Genomic DNA, 25,083 nt, shown 5'->3' with positions numbered 1-25,083 from the left:
CATAAGCAAACACTTTTAGAGCACTCCCCTCACTTCTATGGACAACAGATGGTTCATGTATTGCCATGGTCCCCCACCAGAGACTATCAGGCTTTGATTAAGCATCGCTGTCCTGTTTGGGTAGAAGTGGTGGACTTCCCCCAATGTTTGGCCTCCTTATTACCTAAAATTGCAGCATCTCTAGGAAAGGTTGTATGCCCTCCTAGACCAAATGGCAACTCAAATCGATTCTGTATTTTATGGGACACAGATCAGCCCACTCCGGAATCTTATGCTGTTACCATAAATAACGTTTCCATGGGGAGTGCATTTTTCAGACTCAAATGGGGTCTTTTTGCAGGCGCATGCTTTGAGTGCAAAAAGTTTGGACATATGGCATCTCAAAGCCCTCTGGTCCTCCATAAGATGACGCCTGATGCCTTGCCCATCCCAATGCAAAATAAGGACACTCTTGGTCCTTCAGGGGTTAAAAACAAAAGTCTAAAGACTCCTGTTATGCCTCAAGAAAAAGGCAAAGTGCCAGTCTCTTCTAATATGAATGTAGCTGTGGCTAATCCCTCTACTTCTTCACCAAAAGGAAAAGAAAAGACACTTCAAGAAACATCTCAGCCACCACGCAGGACAATTATCCCCAGGCGTCCTTTGCCTTCTAGAACTTGGAATGGAGCCTCCTCCATTGGGCATACCCCAGAAGAAAATTCTGGAATTGGCATCACCTGGGCTACTGTAACTGCAGGTCGTACTCTATTTCCCGAAGAAGAGACTGCTAGCTTGCTAGCCACCCGTCTCATAGATATTCCTCCTCCTGATCGGGGTGCAGACCCTGTGGAGGAAATGCAAGCTTGAGCTACTTTCTTTGTTCATACTATACATACACTATAAATATGATGTCATATATCACAGTTTTGACACTCAATGTACAGGGTTTGTGTGACCCTAAAAAGTGGAAGATGGTTTGGGCATATTTGAAGCGTATGCCAGATATCGTTGCTCTTCAGGAACACAATCAACATCACTACGCTGGACAGCAAGGCCATTATGCTGGTTATGATATTTTTTATGCAGGCCACCATGCCTTTTCGGGTGTACTTTTTCTTGTGAAACATCATTTGCAGCCAGTCATGGCATTTAATGACCTCCAAGGCAGATGGATGGTTATGCAGTGCTTTATTCAGGGTGAAATCTTTGAATTTGCATCAATATATGCACCTCAATCCTCTCAGGCTAGAGGACAGATATGGCAACAAATGAAATTGTACCCTTGGAGACAGAAAGCATTCATATGTGGAGATTTCAATAATGCGCCTCAACCTGGTGATAATACATCCGGTCGTACACATATGCTTGCTACTGAGAGGTCTTCGTGGGCAGATTTTGTAGAAACGCTTAATCTGATTGATCTTTGGAAAGAATCTCAGCCTCTGATGCCTGGGTATACCTTCCAACATAATGCACAATCCACTTACAAAGCTCGCTTGGATCGATAGTATCAGCTTGATCCGTTTCATTATGATACTCTTACGACCAAATTGTGGGTGGATTATACATTTACATATTCAGATCATGTACCCTTATGGCTCAGAGTTCATCTGCACGACATGCCCGATGACAGATTGCCACTTCGAAGGTTGCTTATCATCAATAATAGTTACTTGGAGCATGATGCATTCAAAGCACTGATACTTGAGGCCTGTCGGCCACTCTTTCCTCAATCTTTCATTGACTTGGATTATGCATGGACAGCTTTTATTGCTCGCATGCAATCAGTCATCCGTGATTATGGTAAACAGTATTTGAAAGGTTGGAGACAGACTGTTGCTTATGCTAAGCAAACATGCCAATCGTTAATCGAGCTTAGTCATCTTCGCTCCCTAACTTTGGCTGAAGCCACTTCTTTATGTCAAGCTCGTCACTGTATTCAGGTAAATGATCATCGAAAGCTTGTCAAATGGGAGATACGGGCACGACAACAGGCGCTTTTGGACAAAGATTGCTCTTCCAAAGAATTTTTCAAGAGTTTACATTCCAGAAAACAAGCTGCATCTATATGTCGCACTTTAATTTCAGATGACACGTGGACCTCCACCCGAGCACAATTGGCTGCGACTTGTGTTACCCATTTCTCCTCTCAATTTGGTGAGGACGATTCTCACGCCATGGAAGTGTATGATGCACGTCATCGGTTATTACAGCATGTACCCCCCATCCTTTCTGTTACTCAGGCGCAACAACTAGAAACAAAATTCTCTGAACAAGAACTGTCTGATGCAATCAGGTCTTGTGGCCGATGGAAAGCTCCAGGATGGGATGGCCTTACAGTTGAATTTTTTCTTGCATATTGGGACACCCTCAAATTACCTTTGCTGCGTATGGTAAACATTGCCTGGGAGACAAGGCAAATGCCAGCTTCCTGGAAAAAAGGATTAGTGAAGTTGTTGCCTAAAAAACACTAATGTCAGTCTTTGGCAGATTGGAGACCAATTACCCTTATCCCGGTGATATACAAGATTATCAGTAAAATGGTTGTCGATCGCATTAAGGGTTGCTTGAATGATGGACTCCATTCACATGAAGTTAATTAAAATCAGTGGTTTCACTAAAAAAAGTATGTGCACGTGGGGGGGGGGGTGTGGAAGCATATATTGATACCAAGTTCTACACCCACTATTGGGCACTAATGACGTTAGTGGGGATGTCGTAGTATCTAGTCCATACTATGCATGATGGAGTTGATGGTTTATTTACTTGTGGATGACTACCATGAGGTTATAAATTGCACTTTCTTATAAGGTGAATTTGGGCATGTTCCTAGATTCATCTAGGTATATACATCAAAGCCCTGATTGAGAGGGGCCTTGAGAGAGGGCTACCAGAGGTGTCAAGATAGGATACGTATGGGGGATTGTGCAGATACGGCCCAGACTGGTGCCTTGAGGCAGTTTTGTTGCTTTTTAGAAATGGCCTTCTCTCCCTTGGTTGCTTCAAAAGATTTGTGGAAGATGGTTAGATTGGGGAAAGGGGGATTTTATTTATACAACTCAATGTAGTGGGCATGCTTGCTTTTAATTTGCTTTAGTTGTTTTATTTTGATAGGTAGCCTATTGCTACCCATTCTGGGTACAGTGCTCTCACTGTAGTAGTCTCCTTTGTCTTTATAAAAATTAGACTTTGCAACAGTAACCTTTGCATGACACATGCATATTGGAGCTGATGCATGTTGCATCTTTCAGACACATAAGCCCTATGATTGCCAATGGAGTGGCTTGATTTTTAATGCTACCTTTCAATGCCTCTTTACTTTTTGAAAATGATGGTAGTTCAGCATGTCAATCAGAGACGTGAGTAGTAAAAGTGTTTGTTTAGGTAGAACTTGTTAATAACTCACAAAGAATGGCAAAGTATAAAATCTATGCTATGCATGCAGCTCAATGCTTTTACATTTCTTTTAAGTACTAAGGAGAGTTAAAATTGCAACCTCCTGTAAACTTGTATGATATGTTTTAAATGATACATATAATTTACATATTTGAATTTGGAGTCGCAAGAAAAGAGTGTTTTATCATTGCTTATGGAGGATTGTGGGCGTTTGCACTGATTTTAATTGAGCTTTGAATGTGCAACAGAAGAACATTAATGCTACTATAAGTTTAAGGGGACAAAAAAAACATCATAGTCAAACAATCACAAATCATTATGTTGTCACAATGAATATATAACTTGTTGACAACTTCTTTTTAATGTTCGTTTTCTTGTGAAGATAATTCTTAGTATTTGATGCTCTTCGGTCGTGGCTGCTTTACAGAGACACATGAGCGAAATGTTTGCTTTCCATGCCACGATGATGTCCAATACACTTGGTACATCCATTTTGGTCTTCACCAGAACAGGTTTCATGGCCATGCTGCTCAGTCATTATCGGCCAATTGGCACAGTATTTGCTTTCACCAACGAGTAAGTGCGTCTCTGAAATCTTGCATTGGTAACTATGCATACATGCGTACACTGCATATTCTAACACCACATTCAGAAGTGAACAGTGGAGATACATATATCTATTGTCATACAGAAACCACAAAGGTCTATGTGACCATGGCAATGCATCCAAAGTATGGCTACATTGAGAAAGAAAGAAAGAAAGCTAGTTATATTAACATCTACAAAAGGCCAAAATGACCTATGAGACCAAAAGATTACATCATGTCCATGGAATACATCATCGTGGGTACTAAAAATAAAAGAAAGGAACAAGAGCTGAAATGCCAAAGCTGATCCCAATACAAAGAGCATCAAGCTCTCACATCACCCTAAAGTATCCTGCATAGGGCATTGCATCATGGTACCCAATGTAGTAAAGCTGAGCCGGCGGGAGAAAGTCCTGTGGCTGTGGGAAATGATGGCTCCGATCCTCCTGTGGTGATGCAAGCATGGGTGGGGGCCATGGGGTCGGGGGCATCGGGCTCTGCATAGCTCGATGGCTCTGTCGAGTGTCACTCGTCTCGGCTGGGCTCCTTCATCAACCTAGAGGTGGAGTGTAGTGGGTGGATAAGAGCATGTGTGCAATTGGAAATAGAAGGTGCGTGGGCGATCCAAACAAACGGGCAACACAGGTTCCAGAAGAGTTTGAGGCGGCGATGTGCTGTTGAAAAGGGAAAATTGAATCTTTTTTCGAGGACTCTCCCGACAGGGTGGCTAGAGATCACCAGAGAGAGAGGAGAGCACCATCTGCAGTTGAGTGGGCTCCTGCAGATTGATTTCATTTTGGTGAAGGCTGCAGGTTAGAGTTCCTGCAACTGTTGGAGGTTTGCAAACTGAAGAACGGCGCAGTGTGGGAGATTTGATCGAATCAGAGTGGAGGGAGAGCACCTCCGTTAGATACTTGATCCTGTTCAATTGTGATCCATTGTAGCTGTTCTTCTATCGACCAAGTGCTGTTCTTGTGTGGAAAGGCCTGTCGTGCGTGGCAGTGTGATCAAAGTTTGGAGTAGTGTTGTTGTGATCCACCTGAGGGGATCCCTGCATTTCTTTTGTGTTTTCTTCTTATGTGTATGCCTAGGTCTCAGAGTTGTTGAGACAATGAAGTTTTTTTCTTGTATATCTCAAGCAGAGCTTGGTTTGTGATATCTGTTGTCTTGACGTTTTTGTTGTGATGAAAGTGTGGACTTAATAGAGTTTGAGGAGATGAGCTCCAGTAAGAGTTAGTCTGATGACTGTGGAAGTGTTTTTGAGTCAGTGCTGACTGTGTGTGTTAGTTGAGAAGTGAAGGTTCTGAGCCATTTCTGTGTGAGCTGTTTGTCAGGTGGACATCAGTTAGATCGGCTGAAGGTGCACAAGGCTTTCCCTGACTTGTTTGAGCTTGAGAGAAGAGCGTATGGGTCAGAGCTGACAATTTGGTCTGTCAGCAGTCATAAGGGTTAGTGGGCTGAGAGAGCTTTTGGGGCAGCTATGAGTCAGTTGCTGTCAGCTAAATGGCTACAGAGTTGGCTCCTGGCTTGATTTGAGTGTTCTGAGCATCTAGAGATCTCTGTGGACGCAGAGAATTGAGAATCTGAGACAGCACAGTCTGTGGAGTTTAGAGATTCCTGAGGGTCTGTGGAAGTTTGAGAACATATGGAGAGGATTTTTGTGTCAGACAAAGGTTCTGAGTTAGAATTCTGCGTCAGAATTCAGAGGCAGAATTCTACAAGGTTCAGTCAGAGGAGGGTCGGCAAAGCAACCAGGAAGGTCCTGGGACTGAGCATGAAAGGTCAGCTGATGATAGAGGATCACGGAGGACCTTGGAGACCTGTGCTGACTAGGGAGGACAACTGGAGGTGGCAATCGGACCAATTTGGGAGGTGGGGAGGGTGTTTTGGGGGTTTGAAGTGTCCCATTGACTCAGCTGGAGAGCTGGGGACAGTTGCAGGTCTAATTGGTGCCCTTGGAGCTGGGATTTCAGCACCTCCCAGTTTTGATTCTATTACTTTTCTTCCTTGTGTGCCTGCTGGTGGTGTATAGAGGCCATCACCCAAAGACCACACATCTTGAAAAGACGTAGTGGGTCTATGAGATCAAAAGTAATACAAAAGCCTCTCTCAATGAAGTGGGCCCTCATGATGGCACGCATGATACGCAGCGAACCGTCAGTACCTCATGAAATTATCCGAGCAGAGTTTGCTGCACCTCCTATGATGGTAGAGGCCATATTCCAAACTATATGCTTGCTAGACAGATTCAGAGAGATGCCACAGGACAGATTGTCATACAGAGCTTTTGAGGCATCTAGACAGTTGGCTGAGGCAGGAGACAGAGGATCATTGTATGCACAGGTCACACATTGGTTCTTATAGCATGGCCTAGACATGGATCATCTACCACCATTCCAGTATGATAGGGATGCACCACATATCCGTCTCTCTCATAGTGAGAGGAACAGAGTATTGAGACAGGACCTATGGCAACTCTATACACGAGAGACATGGATATTGCCTACACAGCCTCTTCCACCGAAGATGCTATACTACAGAGATCACTTCATGAGTATCATTGATGATGGATTTATAGAGAGGCCTAGATACATGGAGGGCTTTTTACCACACGGCTCCCGAGTAGCTATTGGTCAGCTTAGAGTCTTATCACATCGATTGGAGATCGAGACTGGCAGAGCAGCATGGATCCCCGAGAGGAGAGGGTATGCAAATTGTGCAAAGAGGAGGTGGAGAGTAAGGAGCATTATGTATGCAGATGCAGAGCATATACAGCCATCAGATAGAGAGATTCCATTTTATTCAGAGAGCCACATTCCCTACGCCAAATTTTTGAGCTTGTAGACCAGCGCATACTGGGGAGATTCATTCTAGACATACAGCGTCACAGAGAGACATCGTTAGGCTCAGACAGCTCCAGAGGGGGGACGATAGACACAGATCACTACATTTTTTCAGAGATCCATCCCACTCCTAGCCCCTACACAGCAGGGAATTACTCTCCAGAGAGCAGAGACACTCAGAGCCTGCAAGAGACAGAGGACACCTGACTTTCGGACACCACGCCTATACCAGAGAGAGATGAGAGAGATCAGAGCTCAGTTTCACAGAGAGGGTGCGGAGCGACTGGCTCGCTTCAGAGCAGACACAGGAATGTTCTTCAGGGAGTTGTGGACACCCCCTTCATTGATGTATGCCATTTTATACCCCCAGTATGGTACAGGATGGAGCTAGCTAGGTTGCATATCATGATTGTATACTCCATGCATATAGCTTTGCATTCTCCTAGTAGTAGAGTTCCATCCCCTCCCCCACTCATTGTACTTATTGCACACCCAGATTCAGCTTTTTAGTTCAGTACTTTTTCATTTTGTTGGGATGACAGAGAATACCCCACACAGGTACACTGATTTGTCTCATAGGCCAAGTTCAGTCTTTTGGAAGACATTAATAAAATCTTTCTTTCTTTCTCTCTCTCTCTCTCTCTCTCTCTCTGCTTGAACTCTGCAGACACAGTGACACCTTCTTGAGACACAGGCCCCAGCCACCCCGCCCCCTCCCTCGGTAGCCAACCATCACCAGTTTCTTCCGGACCCATGAGGTGGAGGACACCGACGTAGTGGATCGTGTGGACCCTCCACGAGCTGCTCTAGACCTACCTCGCCCGAGAGGAGTTACCTCGGACCGAGCCTTTGCACTCCAGCGTGCCCGACGCCCTCGACCCCCCCGCCGGCCACGATCACCTCATCAGCTCTAGATCCAGGACATGCTCCACCGCCATCGAGCTACCTTTCCACGTGACATAGCTGAGGGAGACCTCTCGGCCATACTTGTCAGCCCCATGCTTGACATTTTGGAGAGTGGTATACCATCTACTCGGAGCTGATGTTGCTCCCATGTTTTTATGTTCTTAGTATTCCATGATGAGTTTCCATGGACAGTTCTGTATCACCCCAATGAGATAGCTATATTTATGTTTTCTTTTTGTTTTATTTTCCATTCCATGATGAGATATGCCATGGACATTATTGTACCACTTTGGTCTCATATGCCCATTGGGTCTTTAGTAGATGCTTAATATATCTTTCGTTCTTTCTCTCTCTCTCTCTCTCTCTCTCTCTCTCTTTTCTTTCTGTTTTATTTTCCATTCCATGATGAGATATGCCATGGACATTATTGTATCACTTTGGTCTCATAGGCCCATTGGGTCTTTAGTAGACGCTTATTATATCTTTCTTTCTTTCTTTCTCTCTCTCTGGACAACACCAAGAAGTTATTGGGCGTACAAAAGGTGTTGGAAAGGGTTCTAAACCAACATGAAAAACAATTGGAAGGCCTCCACAAGAAGATACTACGAAAGAACAACAAGATTGAAGAATTGGCAGCCCAAGTGAACCACGAGGAAGAGGTGATTCGGTTGTTGAAAGAGACCGAGCTGCAACAAACAGGAATGCCAGAGGCTGCCCCAATGATAGGGGAACTCCGGGCAGAAATGGAAGCCCTAAAGGCTATGGTCAAGGACCATACAGTGGAAGAAGGGGAACTGAATATTCAGGAGGGTCTAAGGACTGACTTGGTGCAGTTGAAAGCTGCGGGAAGAACTGCAGACCACTAAGAAAGATCAGGTGGAGGTGGTGAAGAAGCACAAACCTCCACAGAGCATCATACATGAGACTCTGGAGGAGGAGAAACGCAAGAAGGATAGGGCCTTCCATGTGCGAGTACAGGGGTTAGAGGCGGGGGCTTCCCCCAAGGAGGATGCCATGACGCTTTGTCAGATGCTAGGAGTGGACGGGATCGCCCCCCCCCCCCCCCCCCCTTTGTAGATACATGGAGGGCAGGCAAGGATATGACACGAGAGCGGCCCCTCATCATTATATTCCCTGATGCCACCAGCAGCAGACAGGCGGGCTGCCCTCAAGGGCACACAAGTGTACATGGGAGATGATCTCACTCCAGCACAGGTGGCACACCGGTGTGAGGTGATAGTGACTGTTCATGAGGCCCACAGAGCAGGCAAGTGGGCTATCTACAGAGATGGTAGGGTCATTATCATTGAGCACCATCCCAAATAGGGACGCGGGGTCTATGAGACCAAACACCTGAGGTTGCAATGGCATGCTGTGGTCGAATCCAGGAGACTTGAGCAAGATTCTCACAAGCAGGGATGTCATTTTTTATACAGAGACTCATTAGAGCCCTGAGAGGGGCTTACCATACATAGCCGGGTATGAGTGGGAGTCAGCTTTCCTAGGTGAGACCGGCACATCAGGAGTACGTGGCTCTGGGGGGGTAGCTGTCCTTTTTAGATCCCATCTCCGACAGATTCTCAGCATCGTCCGGAAGGATGAGGATGCACTGTATCTTTGGGTGTGGCTACAGCTTAGCAGTGAACAGAGTCATCCAGATTGTTGTGTGTTATTTTGCACTACGCCACTCCCCTTACACCGCACAGCATGGCCAGTCACCGTACTTACCATTATATGGGGATATCATGGAGTTCTCAAAGCTAGGGGAAGTCCTCTTGCTCGGTGATTTCAACGCCAGGACGGGAAGTCAGCAGATCCCACTACTCAATCTAGACGACCCTATCAGACTACAGGAGTTGGACATCACTGACACAGGGCTGCATCGATCATCACAGGACCGTGAGGAGGTCACAGTGTATGGGAGATATTTCTTAGAGCTGGGAGCTTCACATGGTCTCGTTATCTATAACAGGATGTCCCAATGGCCCTCCTCTGGCGCCCTCACCTCCTTCCCTCACTCAGGAGGTACTTGCACCGTTGACTACCTTATGGGATCTCCAGCTTTGGCACACCTTCTCCCCGACTTCTCCATCCCGCCACCCCCTTTTGAAGCTGACCATGCCTACCTCTCTTTCATTCTTACCTACACACCACCCATCCCTCCACCACCACCCCCCATCTCACATTACACTCAGGTCCTTTTTGATCACGAGCTTAACCTTGTTTACTCCAACCACATCTACCGCCAACTTACTGTCTCCCTATCCACCCTCATAGCACAAGTCACCACCATACTCCACACATCTGCCACCGCTTCTTTCATCTGCACGCAACAGTCTACCGCCAAGCCACCTTGTGGTTCCATGCCCCAAAACTCTTGGTATGATGACGAATGTTGGCCCACACACTCCCATCTTAAGCATGAGGTACGGATTGGGCAAATCACAAAGTGCCAAGCGCAACGGATTTCTCAACGGCTCACCCAACGTAAGAAACGGGAGTTCTATTCTCAGAAAGAGGATGAGTTATACCGACTTTTCTTAGGGCCGAACTGCAAAGAGGCCTGGAGGAAACTCTGAGAACATGGCTCTCCCACACCTATCACCTGCTCGGACACATAGCACTCCTATGCACGCTCCCTCTATTATATCCCCCATCAGCCACCCCTACCCCCACCACCAGATCCCCGTCCCACCACCTCCATCTTCTTCACAAAGGGCATGGTCCTCAAGGCCATTCGTAGGCTACGCAATGGGCGACGAGCCCAGGATCATGAGGGACTCACTGCTAAGTACATCTCGAATGCCGATGATACCCTGGTCCCTGGCGCCCCTACTAGCCTACATGTTCAATAGAGCCCTTTGTGAAGGATTTCCACCCTCTTGGTCCACCAACACCATCATCCCCATCCTCAGAACCGGAGATCCACTTGATCCTAATAATTACAGGACGATCATGATTGGCCACACATTGGCCAAACTCTATGGATCAGTGCTAGAGGCGGAGCTCAGTTCATTTGCAAAGAGCCAGGGATGAAGAGCCTTAGGATAGGCTGGATTTCGGAGGAGCTACTCTACCCTTGACCACATCTTCACCCTCCGTGCCATCATCGAGGAGGGTAGAGCACGACATCAGAGGATTTATTGCTGCTTTTTGGATTTCCGCAAAGCTTTTGACACTGTACCCTGAGCCCGCCTCCTACATTGTCTACAGGAGATCAGAGTCCCATTTGACAGCATCATCGCCCTCTATGAGTTCATCACCGGACGAGTGAGAGCCCCAGGAGTACATCATAGGAGATTTCCAACACTATTGGGGTGAAACAGGGCTGCCCTCTATCACCCACTCTTTTCGGCCTCTACATTGATGAGATCTCGAGCTTCATTGACGGATTAGGCGGGGCTGGTCCCACACTGGCAGGCATATTGATCCCCATACTACTTTATGCAGATGACATCGTCCTCATCTCAGACGCAGACTCAGCCGAAGGGCTTCAGAGACAATTGGATGCCTTACACGACTTTTGCACTTAGTGGGACCTCTCTGTGAACCTTGGTAAAACCAAGGTAATGGTCTTCGATACCTCTCGCCCCTTCACAAGCAACTAGGGGTAAACATATCTCAATCCTAGGAGGGAGAACAAGATGGTAAAACAATCTTTCACACCCCCACGAAGGCACCCCAAGCCACCACCAAAAGCCTATCCTCAGTATCGACAACCTACACCTAGCTCAAAGCCTCGACAACCACGGACCTTCATCACTCGGCAGCGATGGGTGCCCACACATCTCTTAGAAGCAAGGCTTCCATGATGGCAACTCCATTATTTGTTCCCACGGCAAAAGCCTCAGCAGTTTGCCGAAACCACACAAACCAAGCTAGTACTTGTCCAATCGACGAAGATGGTTTGGCGACCAACGAGTAGGCAAGTCCCCTCCTCCTCGACAAAATCCTACAGACTTGCCCACACCCAACCCATGGGCACTCCAAAGCTCAATTTGCCCACCCCTTTTCCCCAACAGAGCCTCCTTCACGAAGCTCCACCCCGCCCCTCGACTTTGTCACCAAACCAAGGAGCAGTGCTACAAATGGCTGAGCTTATCTAACCACTCAAGGTAAGCTCACAAATCTAGCCACATGGGCCACTCAGTACAAAACCCTCTTTAGGGATGTTAATCAATAAACACATTTTTTTAAAAAGTCTCTAGGTGATTAGGACCACGGGCACACCTTTTGTCCTCACCCATGCACAACACCTACAATTCTCATTGGGCTCTGTTCTATGCGCACACACCACACAAAGCTTCATCATTGGCAGCAGCCATCCAGGTACATCTCTGGATGGGGGACCATGGTGGACGCAAGTCTAGTCAATGGTATGACCCATCACTTGGATCTTCTTAATCACCTCTGCTTCACTCCAATAATTGTGCTTCATGCCTAATCAATCCTACCCTTAACTTCTTCTTCGGCTTCACATGTCTAGATCCTTGCCATCGACTACTACTCCTAACAACACAGGATCCCAAAGCTTCAATGACACAAGAAAAAGTACCAAAAGAAAAAGAGAACACCGAAACATACCTCAACACAGGATCCCAAAGCTTCAATGACACAAGAAAAAGTACCAAAAGAAAAAGAGAACACCGAAACTTACCTCAACATCCACGGGAGCCAAGATTCGGCTTTCTGGCTCAGTAATCTGTCTCTGATTCTCTCAGGTTTCCAATTTTCCAAGCAAAGAAGTGTGGCTACGAGAAGACAAGTAAATGCATCACAAGAGTTGAAGTGATCTAGCTGCTTCCATCAGTAGCCGAGTGCAAAAAGACTTGAGCATGCATCATCATGGCAGGTGAATTGTTTAGTAAAGTAGTCTCTAAGAGGAAAATTGGCATCTGCAGGAATAAGGTTCAAAGAAGGCTAGCACTTTACCATGGAGTCAGGCCCGTCATCATGTCATTTTCAGAGGATGGAGAAAGAACATTTTGCGAGGCTTTGTCCCTTCTACAAGTAAGTTCTTGTCTGTTTTGGGTAGAAATACGAGGCAGTAAAGAAAGGAATGGTTGACATGATTTTTTCCATGGCTTACAGAAACGTGGACTTTTAAAGGAAGGAGAGGAAATCACAATTGTGCAGAGTGGCCGCACACCAATTTGGCGAACAGAATCTACACACCTCATTCAAGTAAGAAAAGTTGGTGATGGAAGCAATTGACTAAGATGCAGTTAGTCAACTGAGAGGTCCAGGCAAGACACATTCAGGTGCATTACCTCTCTTCATCATGCCATCTGGTTCGTGTTTTCACTCATAGTTGTATCTACATGTTTCCGTGTAATGTTTGATCAAACAGTATGATAGTACAAATGGTGTCGGCATTCCTAACAGACTTGAAGGTATCCAGTAGTCGAAAGTTGAGCAAGGGCTAAGGTTGCATGATTCCATGGTACGACAAGACGGGCGACAGTTAAGCAAGGCTAGAGATATATGAACAAGAGCTGGGCCTGCTTACATGTTCAGCCTTAAAGAAAAAGCATGTTGAGGATGCACAGATGGAATGCCTGATATAGTTTTTTTTAATAATTTCTTATATTTAGGTTGATGTGTAATATTAACAAAAATAGCAACTTCTAGAGTCAATATATTCATATAAGCATTTGGTCTACAAAGTTATTTATTCAATTCTAGGTTACTCAAGGTTCTCCAGCTCACAGTGGCCTTTGCAAATTTGGTTGCTGAAGTCTTGTAGAAAATTGTTCTACTCTATCTTGAGAAGGTTAATATTTTAACACTTCTAATGAACTTGGATCTTTAAGATACATACTTCGTTTTTGTAGGCTCACTCCCAAGTGTAAGAGGCAATTCTGTTTCCTGCCTCCAATGAGTCCATGTGTCAAAAACATGGTCCCCTCACAATTCCACAATGACATCTCACAAGCCATCCCCCTTATTGGGCTCTGGTTGCTTTTCTTTCTTCTCTGCAATGTGAACTGTGCCACGTCAATATATAGCCCACTTATTTTGGTGTCCAGCCACTTGGACTTGTTTAAGACATCCTTTTCTATGCGCAATCTGCATGGGTGTCAAGTCTTCATTGTGATTTTCTTTAAAGTGGTCCTCTTCTTGAGGATGGCCATGCGGGCTATGGTCTCTCTGAGTTTGACCATCAATGTGTCATATGCATCTTGCACATTTGACTATCGAACAGGCGTCTTCTGCCCGATTTGCAAGAATGAGGAACATATGAAAGAGGAATGCAAGATGCATTTGATCTGTGCCATCTGCCAAACCTTCACACCTGACATCAAATTGGAGATATAATGTCAGGAATCGGACAGGCACAGCTATCAATGTAGTAACAACAACACCCATGGTTGTTGCACTAGCACTTTATAGATCTTACTATGGCCAAGGGCAAGGCAGAGGAAGAAATGGTGCTGGGGAATCAGATGGGTTCTAATGCTATTATTTTCAGAAGCCTGGGAATGACTGTTAGTTGTTTCAGAATCATCAACAAGAGCTGTAGGAAAAGTCAAGAGAGGTGGAATGATTGTTAGCTGTTTCAAAAGCATCAACAAGAGCTGTAGAAAAAGTCAAGAGGGGCGGATGCTGTAGCACCATCCATCAATGAAATCGAAATCAAAGATCTGGAAGATGTACAGCCGACTGTGGCCGTTAATAACCAAATCCCAAAGGAAGAAAGAGAAGCTGGCTATGTTAAATGAACCAGTCAGTCATAAGGAAACCAACATGGAATGGAAAATGTAAAAACAAGTCAAAGACTCTGTAACAAAGGAAGAAAACCCTTCAGACTGCACAAGGTCTAAGGGGAATAGAGGAAAGCCCAAAGGAGGAAAAAGAACAAAAGCTACGAGAAGATAAGCCTCACAAAAGGAGTCAAACGAAGAAGTGTTATGGGAGGATAATCCCCACATGATGGCCATGATGGAAAAACAAGGGAAGCTACGGGAAAGTAAGCCTCGCAAGGTACAAGGATTAGCTTTTGACAAACCAAAGGTAGAAGAGGAGCCAAGGCAGTCAGCAGAAAACAATGTGCTCAAGAAGCAGGTACAGCCTGCCCAAAAGCAACAGAATGGAGAGTGGATGGAAATATTCCACAGAAAGAGTTGAATCACCAACGAGAAGCAACAGTAAGGGGGAATCCTCAGGCGCTGCAGAAAAGAGGCAGTAGTAAGCACCAAATGAAGTTCCTCAACCAAACAGCAGGCCACAGGAAAAGGCGAGACATTATGACATATGGGAGGATATGAAGATTTAAAACTAGATATATTCCTTGATCAACTCTTGTTTGCTAGTACCTAACTACAAGAGAAAATTGTTGAGCAATCTGCTAGGTCCCAAGGAAGAGGATAGCATCTTGTCTGATTTCTCTAGTAGTGAGTTGAAAGTCGGCTACAAGTCAGTCAAAGCAACAAAAATAACATTAACAGATAATGATGTACCCTAGATAACAGTAATGTTAAAAGGAAAGAAAATCCAAGGAGAAATACTGGATGGAGGCTTGGGAATCAACATACTATCAGAATCCACGGCAAAAGAATTTGGCCTCACAAAATATGACCATGCTCCTTTTGCTATGAAGATGGCAGATCAGCGCAGAGTCCAACCCCTTGGATTAGTCCAAGGGGAACACATTCAGATTGCTGGATATGAACTCCTAATCATATTTCTAGTTCTCCGAATGGAGAATGAGGGATCATATATGATGTTGTTGGGAAGACCTTGGCTCAGGCAAGGTAAGATCAAACATGACTGGCAAAGGGAGTAGATCACAATCAAAAAGGGAAAAAGAAGATAAAAATCTCCATAAACCCCAAGAGGAAAGTAAATCCCTCTATCATGTCACATATGCAAAAGAACTAAACATGCTAGAAGGGATTGAAGAGGATGAGGAGGAAAGAATTCTCAAAGAAAACCCACATCGCATATCCTTGTTCCAGCTGAACATAGAAAAGATCATGTCCAAGTACTCAGCAGAAGTACTAAATGTGCAACCTGCAGAAGAAACTGCAGCTAACATAGAAGCAGTGTTAGAGGAGCAAACAAAAGAAGCCAAATCCTTAGGGAATGCAAAAGAAGACCTGTCAGTCGTCAAAGGGCTAAAAGAAATTTATGGAGGCAATGTGTTGCAAAGATAGAGAGTAGCAGCAATCCATTAGAGTACAAGAGGAGGAGCTTATGTAGCTCAATCTAGAAACGGGGAAGCACCTATCGGCAGACGGTAAGAATCAACACAAAATTGGAGGAAGCAATGAGAAATGAACTCCAAGAACTATTGACCCAGTATAGGATGTCTTTGCTTGGAGCTACACAAATATGCCTGGCATTGACCCAAGCTTTTACCAACACAAAATAAACTTGAAGGAAGGTGCAGTTCTGATCAAGCAGCAAAGGTGTAAGATGAACCCCAACTATGCCAAGCAAGTCAACGAGGAAATCAACAAATTGTTGGCAATGGGATTCATCCACCCAATCAAAAAAGCAACTTGGCTGAGCCCCATAGTGATCGTGCCAAAGAATAATGGCAAGCTAAGAGTCTGTGTGGATTACAGGAAGCTGAATGCAGCTACCATACCAGACCCATTTCCATTGCCTTTCACAAACTTGATGTTGAATGCTACAGCATGCCACGGAACGTATTCCTTCCTAGATGGGTTTAGTGGATACAACCAAGTCATAATGGCACTTGAGGATACGGAGAAGACTACATTCATCATGGAATGGAGAGCATTCGTGTCAAATGTCATGACCTTTAGACTCCGGAATGCACCCGCAACATTCCAATGCATGGTACAATAAATTTTCTATGATTATCTAACAGAATTCATACGTGCGTTTATAAATGACTTCAATGTCTTCGAGAAGTGTGGAGCATTTGCATCAATTGCGCCTATGCTCAGAAAGATGCAGGCAAACTAAGTTGAAGTTGAACCGAATAAAGTGAGTGTTTGCTGTGAGAGATGGAACACTACTTGGACACAGTGTCCAAAGACAAAATTACTGTTGATCTGGCCGAAGTCAAGATGATAAGCAAGCTGAGTCCACCGCAAAACCTGAAGGAGCTCAACAGATTCTTGGGCCAAATTAAATGGCATAATAGATTTCTTAGGTACCTTGTTGATGTGGCATAGCCACTATACAGCCTCACAAAGAAGGGGGCAGAATTTTCTCTGGTCAAAAGAGCACAAGGGGGCCTTCAAAAGTCTGAAAAAATTGCTTATTAGTGTACCAATAATCCAACCACCAAAATGGGACAATACATTCCATGTGTTTGTGGATACATCGGACACAATAGTCGAAAGTGTGTTGATGCAATAGACAAGAAGGGTGGTACAGGCCTATTTACTATGCTAGTAGGATGCTATCAAATGCTAAGAAAAGTTACAGCACCATTGAAAGGGAAGAAGCCCTGGGATTGATTTACTCAATCAATAAATTTTGACATTATCTATTGGGTAATCGCTTTGTGTTTCATGTAGATTATCAGGCCCTACTATATCTGGTAAATAAGCCAGTTCTGACCGAAAAGTTGGCAAGGTGGATGCTTTTATTGCAAGAATTTCAGTTCACCATTGTGCACACCCCCGGCAATCAAAATGTAGTAGTGGATTTCCTCATTAGAATAGACACAGGAGAGCAGCCTACAGGGGTGGCTAATCAATTCCCTCCAAGGGACATTACCTGCTAACATGAGCAGAGATTAGCGGAAGAAAGTAGCTCTCCAAAGTAAGTATTACCTTGAGATTGCAACAGATTTGTACAAAAAAGACATAGACCAAGTTGTCCACAAATGTGTGCTAGACCATGAACAAACAATCGGCTGACAGAAGCACATAAGGGAGTGTCAGGTGGGCACTACTCTGGAGAAACGATAGGCAAAAAAGTCTTGCAAGCAGGCTTCTGGTGGCCCATGGTACTTAAGATGCATGGGATTATGTCAGGCAATGTGATGTGTTAGAGGATCGGACAGCCATTAGTTGTGCTGATCAAATGCCTCATCAACCAATCCTACCGATTGCACCCTTTCAAAAATGGGGAATGTATTTTGTAGGACCATTTAAACCTCCAGCAAGGAGTGGTAACAAATCCATCCTCGTGGCAATTGACTACTACACTAAATGGGTGGAGGCAAAAGCCCTTGGGGATAATTCAGTTGTTGCCAGCAGTAGCCAAATTCTTGTACAAGAACATCATGACAAGGTTTAGTGTCCAGTGGATACACTCACTAAGTGGTGAAATACTCCCCAAGCCTGTAAACGGATTCAAACTCAAGCCCTACAAAGAAGGCAATGATAAAAGGTAGCAACCAGCAGGTCAGGAGAACATGGAGGCAGAAATAGTAGAACAGTGCATGGTGGTAACAATCCCCATCTATATATACATTGCAACTAGATGAAGACACATGTGCAACACTCCAACGAGTAACATCAAATAGAGAGAGAATGCATGATGAATAGAAAAGGAGTGTAAATGTGGAGCAAAGAGGTGTAAATGGGGAATCATGACATTTTTGGACAATTACCTCGCTTTTGGGAAACTCATCATGGGAAGGAGCAAAAGCCTTGATATTGTAGCCCTAATCAAGAAACCCTACCTTAGCTAAACCCCACCCCAACTACCCCCTCTCTCCTTGAATTATTCGCAACTTGCTCTCTCGCTCACTCGCTATTTGTTGCTCTCTCGCTATTACCTATCTTTCTCCCTTCTTGCAAACCTCAACAACTAGAATTAGCCATGGTTAGCAGCAGCAAAGCAAGAGGAGTTTGATCCTTGCAACGCCATGTTGGACCCTATGTTTCAGCACAAGTGGCAAAGAAGGTTAGACTGTATGGCTTTGCAGCAAAGAACTGGATGATTCTACATGAAAACATAGAAGCAAAGGCGCAACTAGCAGAGTTGATGAAGAGCAACATAGTGAAGATGGGAAGATGGAAGGGTGCAAGGCAGTGCCGATCACACTAGAAGACATAGCCAAATCATTTAATCTTCCTGCTTTGCAAGGCATCACCAATGTCAACTCTTATGATATAGACATCAAGGAGGAGCTCTCCAAAGTCGGTAAGCAATACTCTGTCGCCACTTGTTTGATACAAACAAAAAAAGAAATTCAAATTTTATCTCGATTTGATCTGCCTGCTCACCAAGAACAGCAACATAAGCAAAATCACCTACAAGGGCTATTGGCAGTAGAAGAACGTGGATAGAAGGTGAATTGGGCAGTGGTGGTGACCAAGAACATGCAACAGCAAGCTCGATAGCTTAGGCTATCAGGAGGTCACACAAAGATGGTTCGTCACTTAAAAGCTTTGGCACAACTAGGTGAGCTAGATAAGGATGACTCAGTTGTTGCTGCAAAACAGGAGAGATTGAAGAAGCAATTGGAAGAGGAAGCAACCACATGAAGAGACAAGAGGACAAATCTAAGAGGCAAAATTTGGAAGAGGAGGAAGAGAGAAAGAAACAACAAGAAGAGGAAGCAGCCAGGAAGAGACAAGAAGAGGAATCTAAGAGGAAAAAGCTAGCAGAAGAGGTAGCGAAAAAATGCCTTAAAGCTAAATCTACCAAATGTGAAGAAGCAAACAATGGTAAAGCAGAAGAAGCCTCAAGTGGAGCTCAAAAGAACACTCAGGAAGCTACCTCCAGCAAAATAGACCCTCACAAAAGGAAGTTTGATTGGTCTCAGAACATCACCACTCTCAAGCCAAAGAAGCAAAAGGAGGCCCAAGCAAATGAGCAGCAGAAGCAACAACTTGAAGACATGCAAAAATCTGGTGATAAGTGGATTGTCCCCTGGCAGAGAAAAAACAACAGATTTGACAATACAGGGGGAAATCCAACAATCACCACCATCATCAACACTGAGTGACACATTAAACAGGATGATGCAAAAAACTAACCCAACCATCAGAACATTCTCACAGCATTAGAAAATATAACAAGCTATGTCATACAAGCTAGAGAATGAAGAGAATGGCCAAGGTAGATCAGGTAGAAGGGCAAGTTCAGCCAGCTGTCAGCTCAAGTCTAGCAACACAATAAACAATCTGTTGCTCCATGACTTGTTTTACGACAGCAGCTGCTACTGCTCCATGACTTGTTTTACGGTAGCAGAGCCAGACACCATTGAAAAACTACAGGAGGAAGCAGCAAGACTGCGGAGGAGAGGGGATGAGTTCGAAATGGTTGTCTCCGAGCTCTGAGCAACAAACAACGAGATCCAAAGCAAGTTGAACCAGGCGGATCAGGCGGTTCAGTTTAGCAGCTAACAAAGCAGCCTGCATTGTGGATCATGCTACCCGAATGATCCGCAATGTGGAGCTAGTAGAGGGAAAAGATTGCAAGGAGTTACTCCTTGCAAAAAAAGGCAAGTTGGGGATACAGGAAGCCATGGAGGCTGAGGAAGACATCCCTGTAGTCCAAATGCCAGTGGAATTGATGGCGCAATGGGAAGAGGAGCTGACAGCCTCTTAGGAAGCATGTTGGGAGGACAATTTATAGTTATTGAAAGAATACATGGTACTGCCAACTCCCACATGCCATCTGTTGCTACCACCAATTCCACCTCAAGGCAAAGATGGAGCTGGAGGGTAAACGTCCGCACAGCCATGAGGTAGCTCAACTTACAGCAACCACCACCACCTCCACAATCACCAACTCTTGAGGAAATGCACAATCAGATCGGCAAGTGAAGGAGCTGCAAACTAAAGTACAAAAGCTGACAGAGTAAAGAGGAAAAGGAACTGGAGATTAGGTTGGAACTACTCCAAAAATAGATGTCAACCACAAAGGCACCACATGAGACGGCTCAAAGGATCAACAGCTGTTGTTGGACCAACCAAAACAAATGGCAACACTTAAAAGGCAACTGGAAAACGAGCAGCAAAAAATAAAACTGGCACTAGTCAAGAGGAAAGAAGCAGTATAGCAGTTAGAGCCCATAAAGAAAATAACAGTTGGCACTACGCATGACATAGATCAGATGTCACTAGACCAACTAAAAGATAAAATCATTATCTTACAGAAACAAATGTCTGTGCAACAGGATGAGAACAGAGCCAGACAGACTACCATGCTAGAGCTAGAAGAGGCGTTCAAAAACATAGACAAGGCACTCACACAAGCTTATGCATAGCTAGATAAGCAAAAAGCAAAAGCTAATTCACCTAGAAGAGCAAGCCACTGAGAATAAAACCTCCCCAAGACGAAAGTCCCCCAATGCAATAGCAGCAACAGCACAGTAATAGGAAACCATCAGTGCTGCAAAGAAGTTGGAGCAGCTGCGCAGTTTAAAAGAAGAAAACTCCAAGTTGAACTCCTAGTTGTGCAAAAAATCCAAAAGGAGTTGAAAGCCATCAAGGAAGAAGCCAGCAAGCAATAGGAAAAACCAAATCAATTGAGTCAGTCAAGAAGAAACTAGTAGAGCTACATAAAGAAATTCAGCTAAGGGATACGAGGCTGGCCAAAGCAAATCAAGCAGAATTGGAGCTGCAACGTGTATAGACATATAAACAATGGAAACTGCACGAAGAGCTGCTAATAGTCAAGCAGAAGTTGAAATTATGAACTCCACCAGCTACCTACAACAACCAATCAAATAAACATTCTCCATCAGCACAGTTAGTGAAATCTATAGGAGGCAAAATAGAGACAGCAGGTATATGCAACAAAACAACTGAAGGCCATAGCACAAAATCTGGAGTATGTTGCCTACTCACTCTCTAAGTTCAAAGAGCAATATGATGAAGAGAGATGGGACCTACCAATAAACACCTATAAGCTAAACGAATTTCTCAACAAATATAAACCACAGGAAAAGTCCCAAACCCTCAGATCTTCATTAGCGGATCCCAAATGATGGTGCACATCTGCTATACAGAGCAAGATGAGTTCAAAGCTAAACCATATGTCCATGATGAAGACAAAGAGGCCCTGCAGGCAGCTAGAATCCAACCTGTAGGATACACATATCTGCTAAACTATTCTTTCATTCTTTAAATTTTTAAGTTGTACATGATGATGCAATAGAGTTTTTGATACAATTCAGCCTCGTGATAATAGGGGAGGCTTAGGATGTGATCCCCAAGAAGCAGACAAGCACTAGCAAAAAAAGGTGGTTCGAGTCAGACCACACTGGACCACCCCCACCCATCCATCAATCATTCCAATCAACCTCTAAGGCAGCTAATCGCGCAAAGCCACTGGGTGTGCCAGGTGCTAACCATCTGGAAGAAGTCTTACACTAGTGAGACCTAAAGAACTGGCTAGAGAACATAGGCTTACACTAGTGGGACCTAAAGAAGTCTTACACTAGTGGGACCTAAAGAAGTCTTACACTAGTGGGACCTAAAGAACTGGCTAGAGAACATAGGCTGAATGGCAGTGCACAGACAGTAGTGCACATGTGCACTTATTGTAATCATATGTATACTATTGTAACAGTCTAATAATGTAATGTTCTTGTTATAATAAGGGAAACGACAAGATAAGACAAGAAGAGGGTCTTTCCAAGATCGTAAAGTAGGAAGCATTACCAGTTTTAGGAGATAGAGGTATAGAGGGATAGAGAGAACAGTCAAGACACAGAGTGAGTGAGTTTTGAGCAAAGTAGCATGGTACAAGGTTGAGGTGGATGTTTTGTGGAAGTGGTGGATCTCCTGACAAACAAATCCCTGACAAGGTTGCAATGGATATTGAAATGCAAGGGATTCCGACACAAGAAGTTTTCTTTAAGCTTAAATATGGAAATTCTACAAGTTGTTGCTTTACTTGCAACAAAAAGTTTAAGACATATGCAATAAGAATGTCCGCTTTTATTTCGATCGCCTTGCAGCCATGCCCTCTCCTCAAACTGCTCCTATGCCATGTGTGTAAACTCAAAAGGGAAGGAATGTAAATCATTACAGCATGCAGGTCTGGACAAAGGAAAAGCAAAAGTTGCCTCGACAGGCCCTCATGTGATGACTGTGAAAGATAAAGACAAACTTGACTCTGATACTCCCAAAAAAACAATACCTTCTAGATAGAGACCTCTGGTCTCTCATAAACTAGAGAGAGGGAGCTTCTACATCTACTTCACCTACCCCTGTGCCAAACACTTCAAGCAATATTACAAGAGTAGGAAGGATGTGGGCATAAGTAAAGTCAGAGGTGATTCGTTGTTTGCACATGATGCAGAGAAGTCCATGCACCAAAATATGGCTGATTTTCAAACTGCAGAACGTCCTCTGCATGGTGATTTGACTAGTCAAGCTGCCATGCAAGTTGAGGTGTAGCCTCTACATCCCTCGCATTTTAAATATGTTTCCTTACAAGATACAAGGCCTCTTTGATGTGAATAAATGGAGGCTGCTTTGTCATAAGTGAATACTATGCATCCCCATGTGGTTTGTTTGTAAGAGCGTAATCAGCATAGTTTTGTTGGAAGATAGGGAGTCTTCTTTGGATATCAAATCTTCTATGCAGGATCTCGAACTTTTTTTGGTACACCCTCATAATGGTTAAGCATGATTTACAGCCTATATTAGCCCACAATGATCCGAATGGCCATTGGCTTGTGGTACAATGTATGACTCAAGGGGAACTTCATGAATTTGTGAGTATTTATGCTTCGCAAACTTTAGCATATAGAACTGAGATGTGGCGCTCCTTACATGCATACCCATGGATTTTGAATGGTTTCATCATAGGGGATTTTAATAATTCCCATGACTTTCATGATAACACCTCTCACTGCTCTCATATCAATGTCCTCTGAAAGGCAAGATTGGATGCAGACAATGACTTCTTTGGATGCATGTGATTTGTAGAGACATCTTATGCCGTAATGTTATTTTGCATTATGGGCACATTTGGATAGATGGCACCTTCTGAATGCCACTCAATATGATGCATACACATGTAAGATGTGGATTGATCATACGTGTTGCGCATATATGATCATTCGCCGGTATGGTTTGCCCTATACTTTGGCATGGTTGACAATGATTATCCCTTACCTCATAAAAGATTGCTCATGATTAATAACAGTTTTGTCACATGCTCTTTCTACTGATTTGGTACATACAATTGTGCATCCTCTTCTCATGTACAGGCAAGAGGATATATAGATTTTGCTTGGTTCAACTTTGTACAGCGAATGCAAACTGTGATACAAGACTATGGAAGGTGGTATATGGGAGAGAATAGAAGACAAGGTGAATAAGAAAAATTGGCGATACAAGAGTACAGTGAAATCAGCCATTCTAGAGACCTAAATGATGATGAGAAGTAGTTGTTAACACAAGCTAAAATGTGTCTTCATCATGATGATGAACATAAGCTTAATAAATCACAAACTAGGGCGAGGTAGAGGTAGAGGCCATTACTTGATAAAGGTTTCTCGTTAAAAAATCTTTCTTCAAAGGTCTCAAAAACAATGCATTACAAGAGTCAAAAGAACAGATGGTACCTAGACATGCACAAAAATGCAGCTTGCAAAGGCTTACCGTGTTACTTTTCTCACATTTTTGTTCTGCCCCTCCTGCTTTCAAGAGAGGCTCTTGATGCATGAGAACTTTTCTTACATCAAGTTATGCCTATCATTACACGCCAAGAGGCTGACAATACGGATGAGCCCTTCACGGATGTAGAATTGGATGATGCTTTAAAAGGCCTAGGTAAATGGAAGTCTCGAGGCTGGGATGGTTTGACAGTGGAGTTCTTTGGATGTTCTAGGATATTTTGAGATGCCAATTTTTCTTGTAGTGAATCACTACTAGAATGTTGGATATCTTGGGAAATCTTTTCGGAAGGGTTGTCTTCCTAATGCACTTTTTTATGCCATTGCGACTCACCCAATGCTCCTTTACGTGGACAAATTGACACGAGATGGGCAACTACATGGTCTCCATGGCCGATAGTACACAATTTGTACATAGACATATTCTGATGACTTTCTCAAGCATATAGAAGTTGATGTAAGAACTCTCATGAAAGCACTCTCCCTCTATGGTTTGGCTACAGGATTACATGTAAATTTTCAAAAATCAAAGTTGCTCCCTTTGAAAGATTATAATTATCATCAGCTTTTGTGGCTAGGTCAGATCATTCCACCTAAAGAGATAGTCAGGCATCTTGGTTATCCCATTGGTTGGGAATTGTCTTTGAAGATGAAACTCATTGGGTGATGGCAAAATTGTACTCTAAAATAGAATACTGAAAATTATCTACATGGCCTCTACATGTGCGAATGCATTTAGTACAATCAATAATCATACCATATGTCCAATTCTATCTTCCACTCTTACCTTGGTCGAGCAAACAGATTGATAATTTCATGTTTAAAACAATTGAATGCCTATGGAAAACCAAAGCAG

At 44.0% G+C, this 25,083-nt stretch overlaps 1 protein-coding gene across 5 annotated transcripts in view; it reads left to right on the top strand.

Moving 5' to 3' along the window:
- Positions 1-13,510, top strand: part of LOC147603962 (pyruvate kinase isozyme G, chloroplastic-like) — a 61,031-nt gene extending 47,521 nt beyond the window's left edge. For 3 of the 5 annotated variants that reach the window (XM_086796280.1, XM_086796283.1, XM_086796285.1), the window contains 4 exons: positions 3,803-3,951; positions 12,613-12,721; positions 12,803-12,972; positions 13,097-13,510. In XM_086796280.1, the coding sequence (XP_086652406.1) occupies positions 3,803-3,951; positions 12,613-12,721; positions 12,803-12,925 (381 nt within the window). In that variant the 3' untranslated portion in view covers positions 12,926-12,972; positions 13,097-13,510. Of the gene's footprint in view, positions 1-3,802; positions 3,952-12,612; positions 12,722-12,802; positions 12,973-13,061 lie in introns of all 5 variants that reach the window. The other 2 variants (XM_086796281.1, XM_086796284.1) reach the window with 1 other exon arrangement.
- Positions 13,511-25,083: the final 11,573 nt, after the last annotated feature.

Source organism: Cibotium barometz, chromosome 63 (genome assembly GCF_041138505.1).
Source record: "Cibotium barometz isolate CiBa-2024 chromosome 63, ASM4113850v1, whole genome shotgun sequence".
Lineage (NCBI taxonomy): Eukaryota > Viridiplantae > Streptophyta > Polypodiopsida > Cyatheales > Cibotiaceae > Cibotium > Cibotium barometz.
Note: the sequence above shows the minus strand (reverse complement) of the source record. Positions and strands in the feature narration are given on the sequence as shown.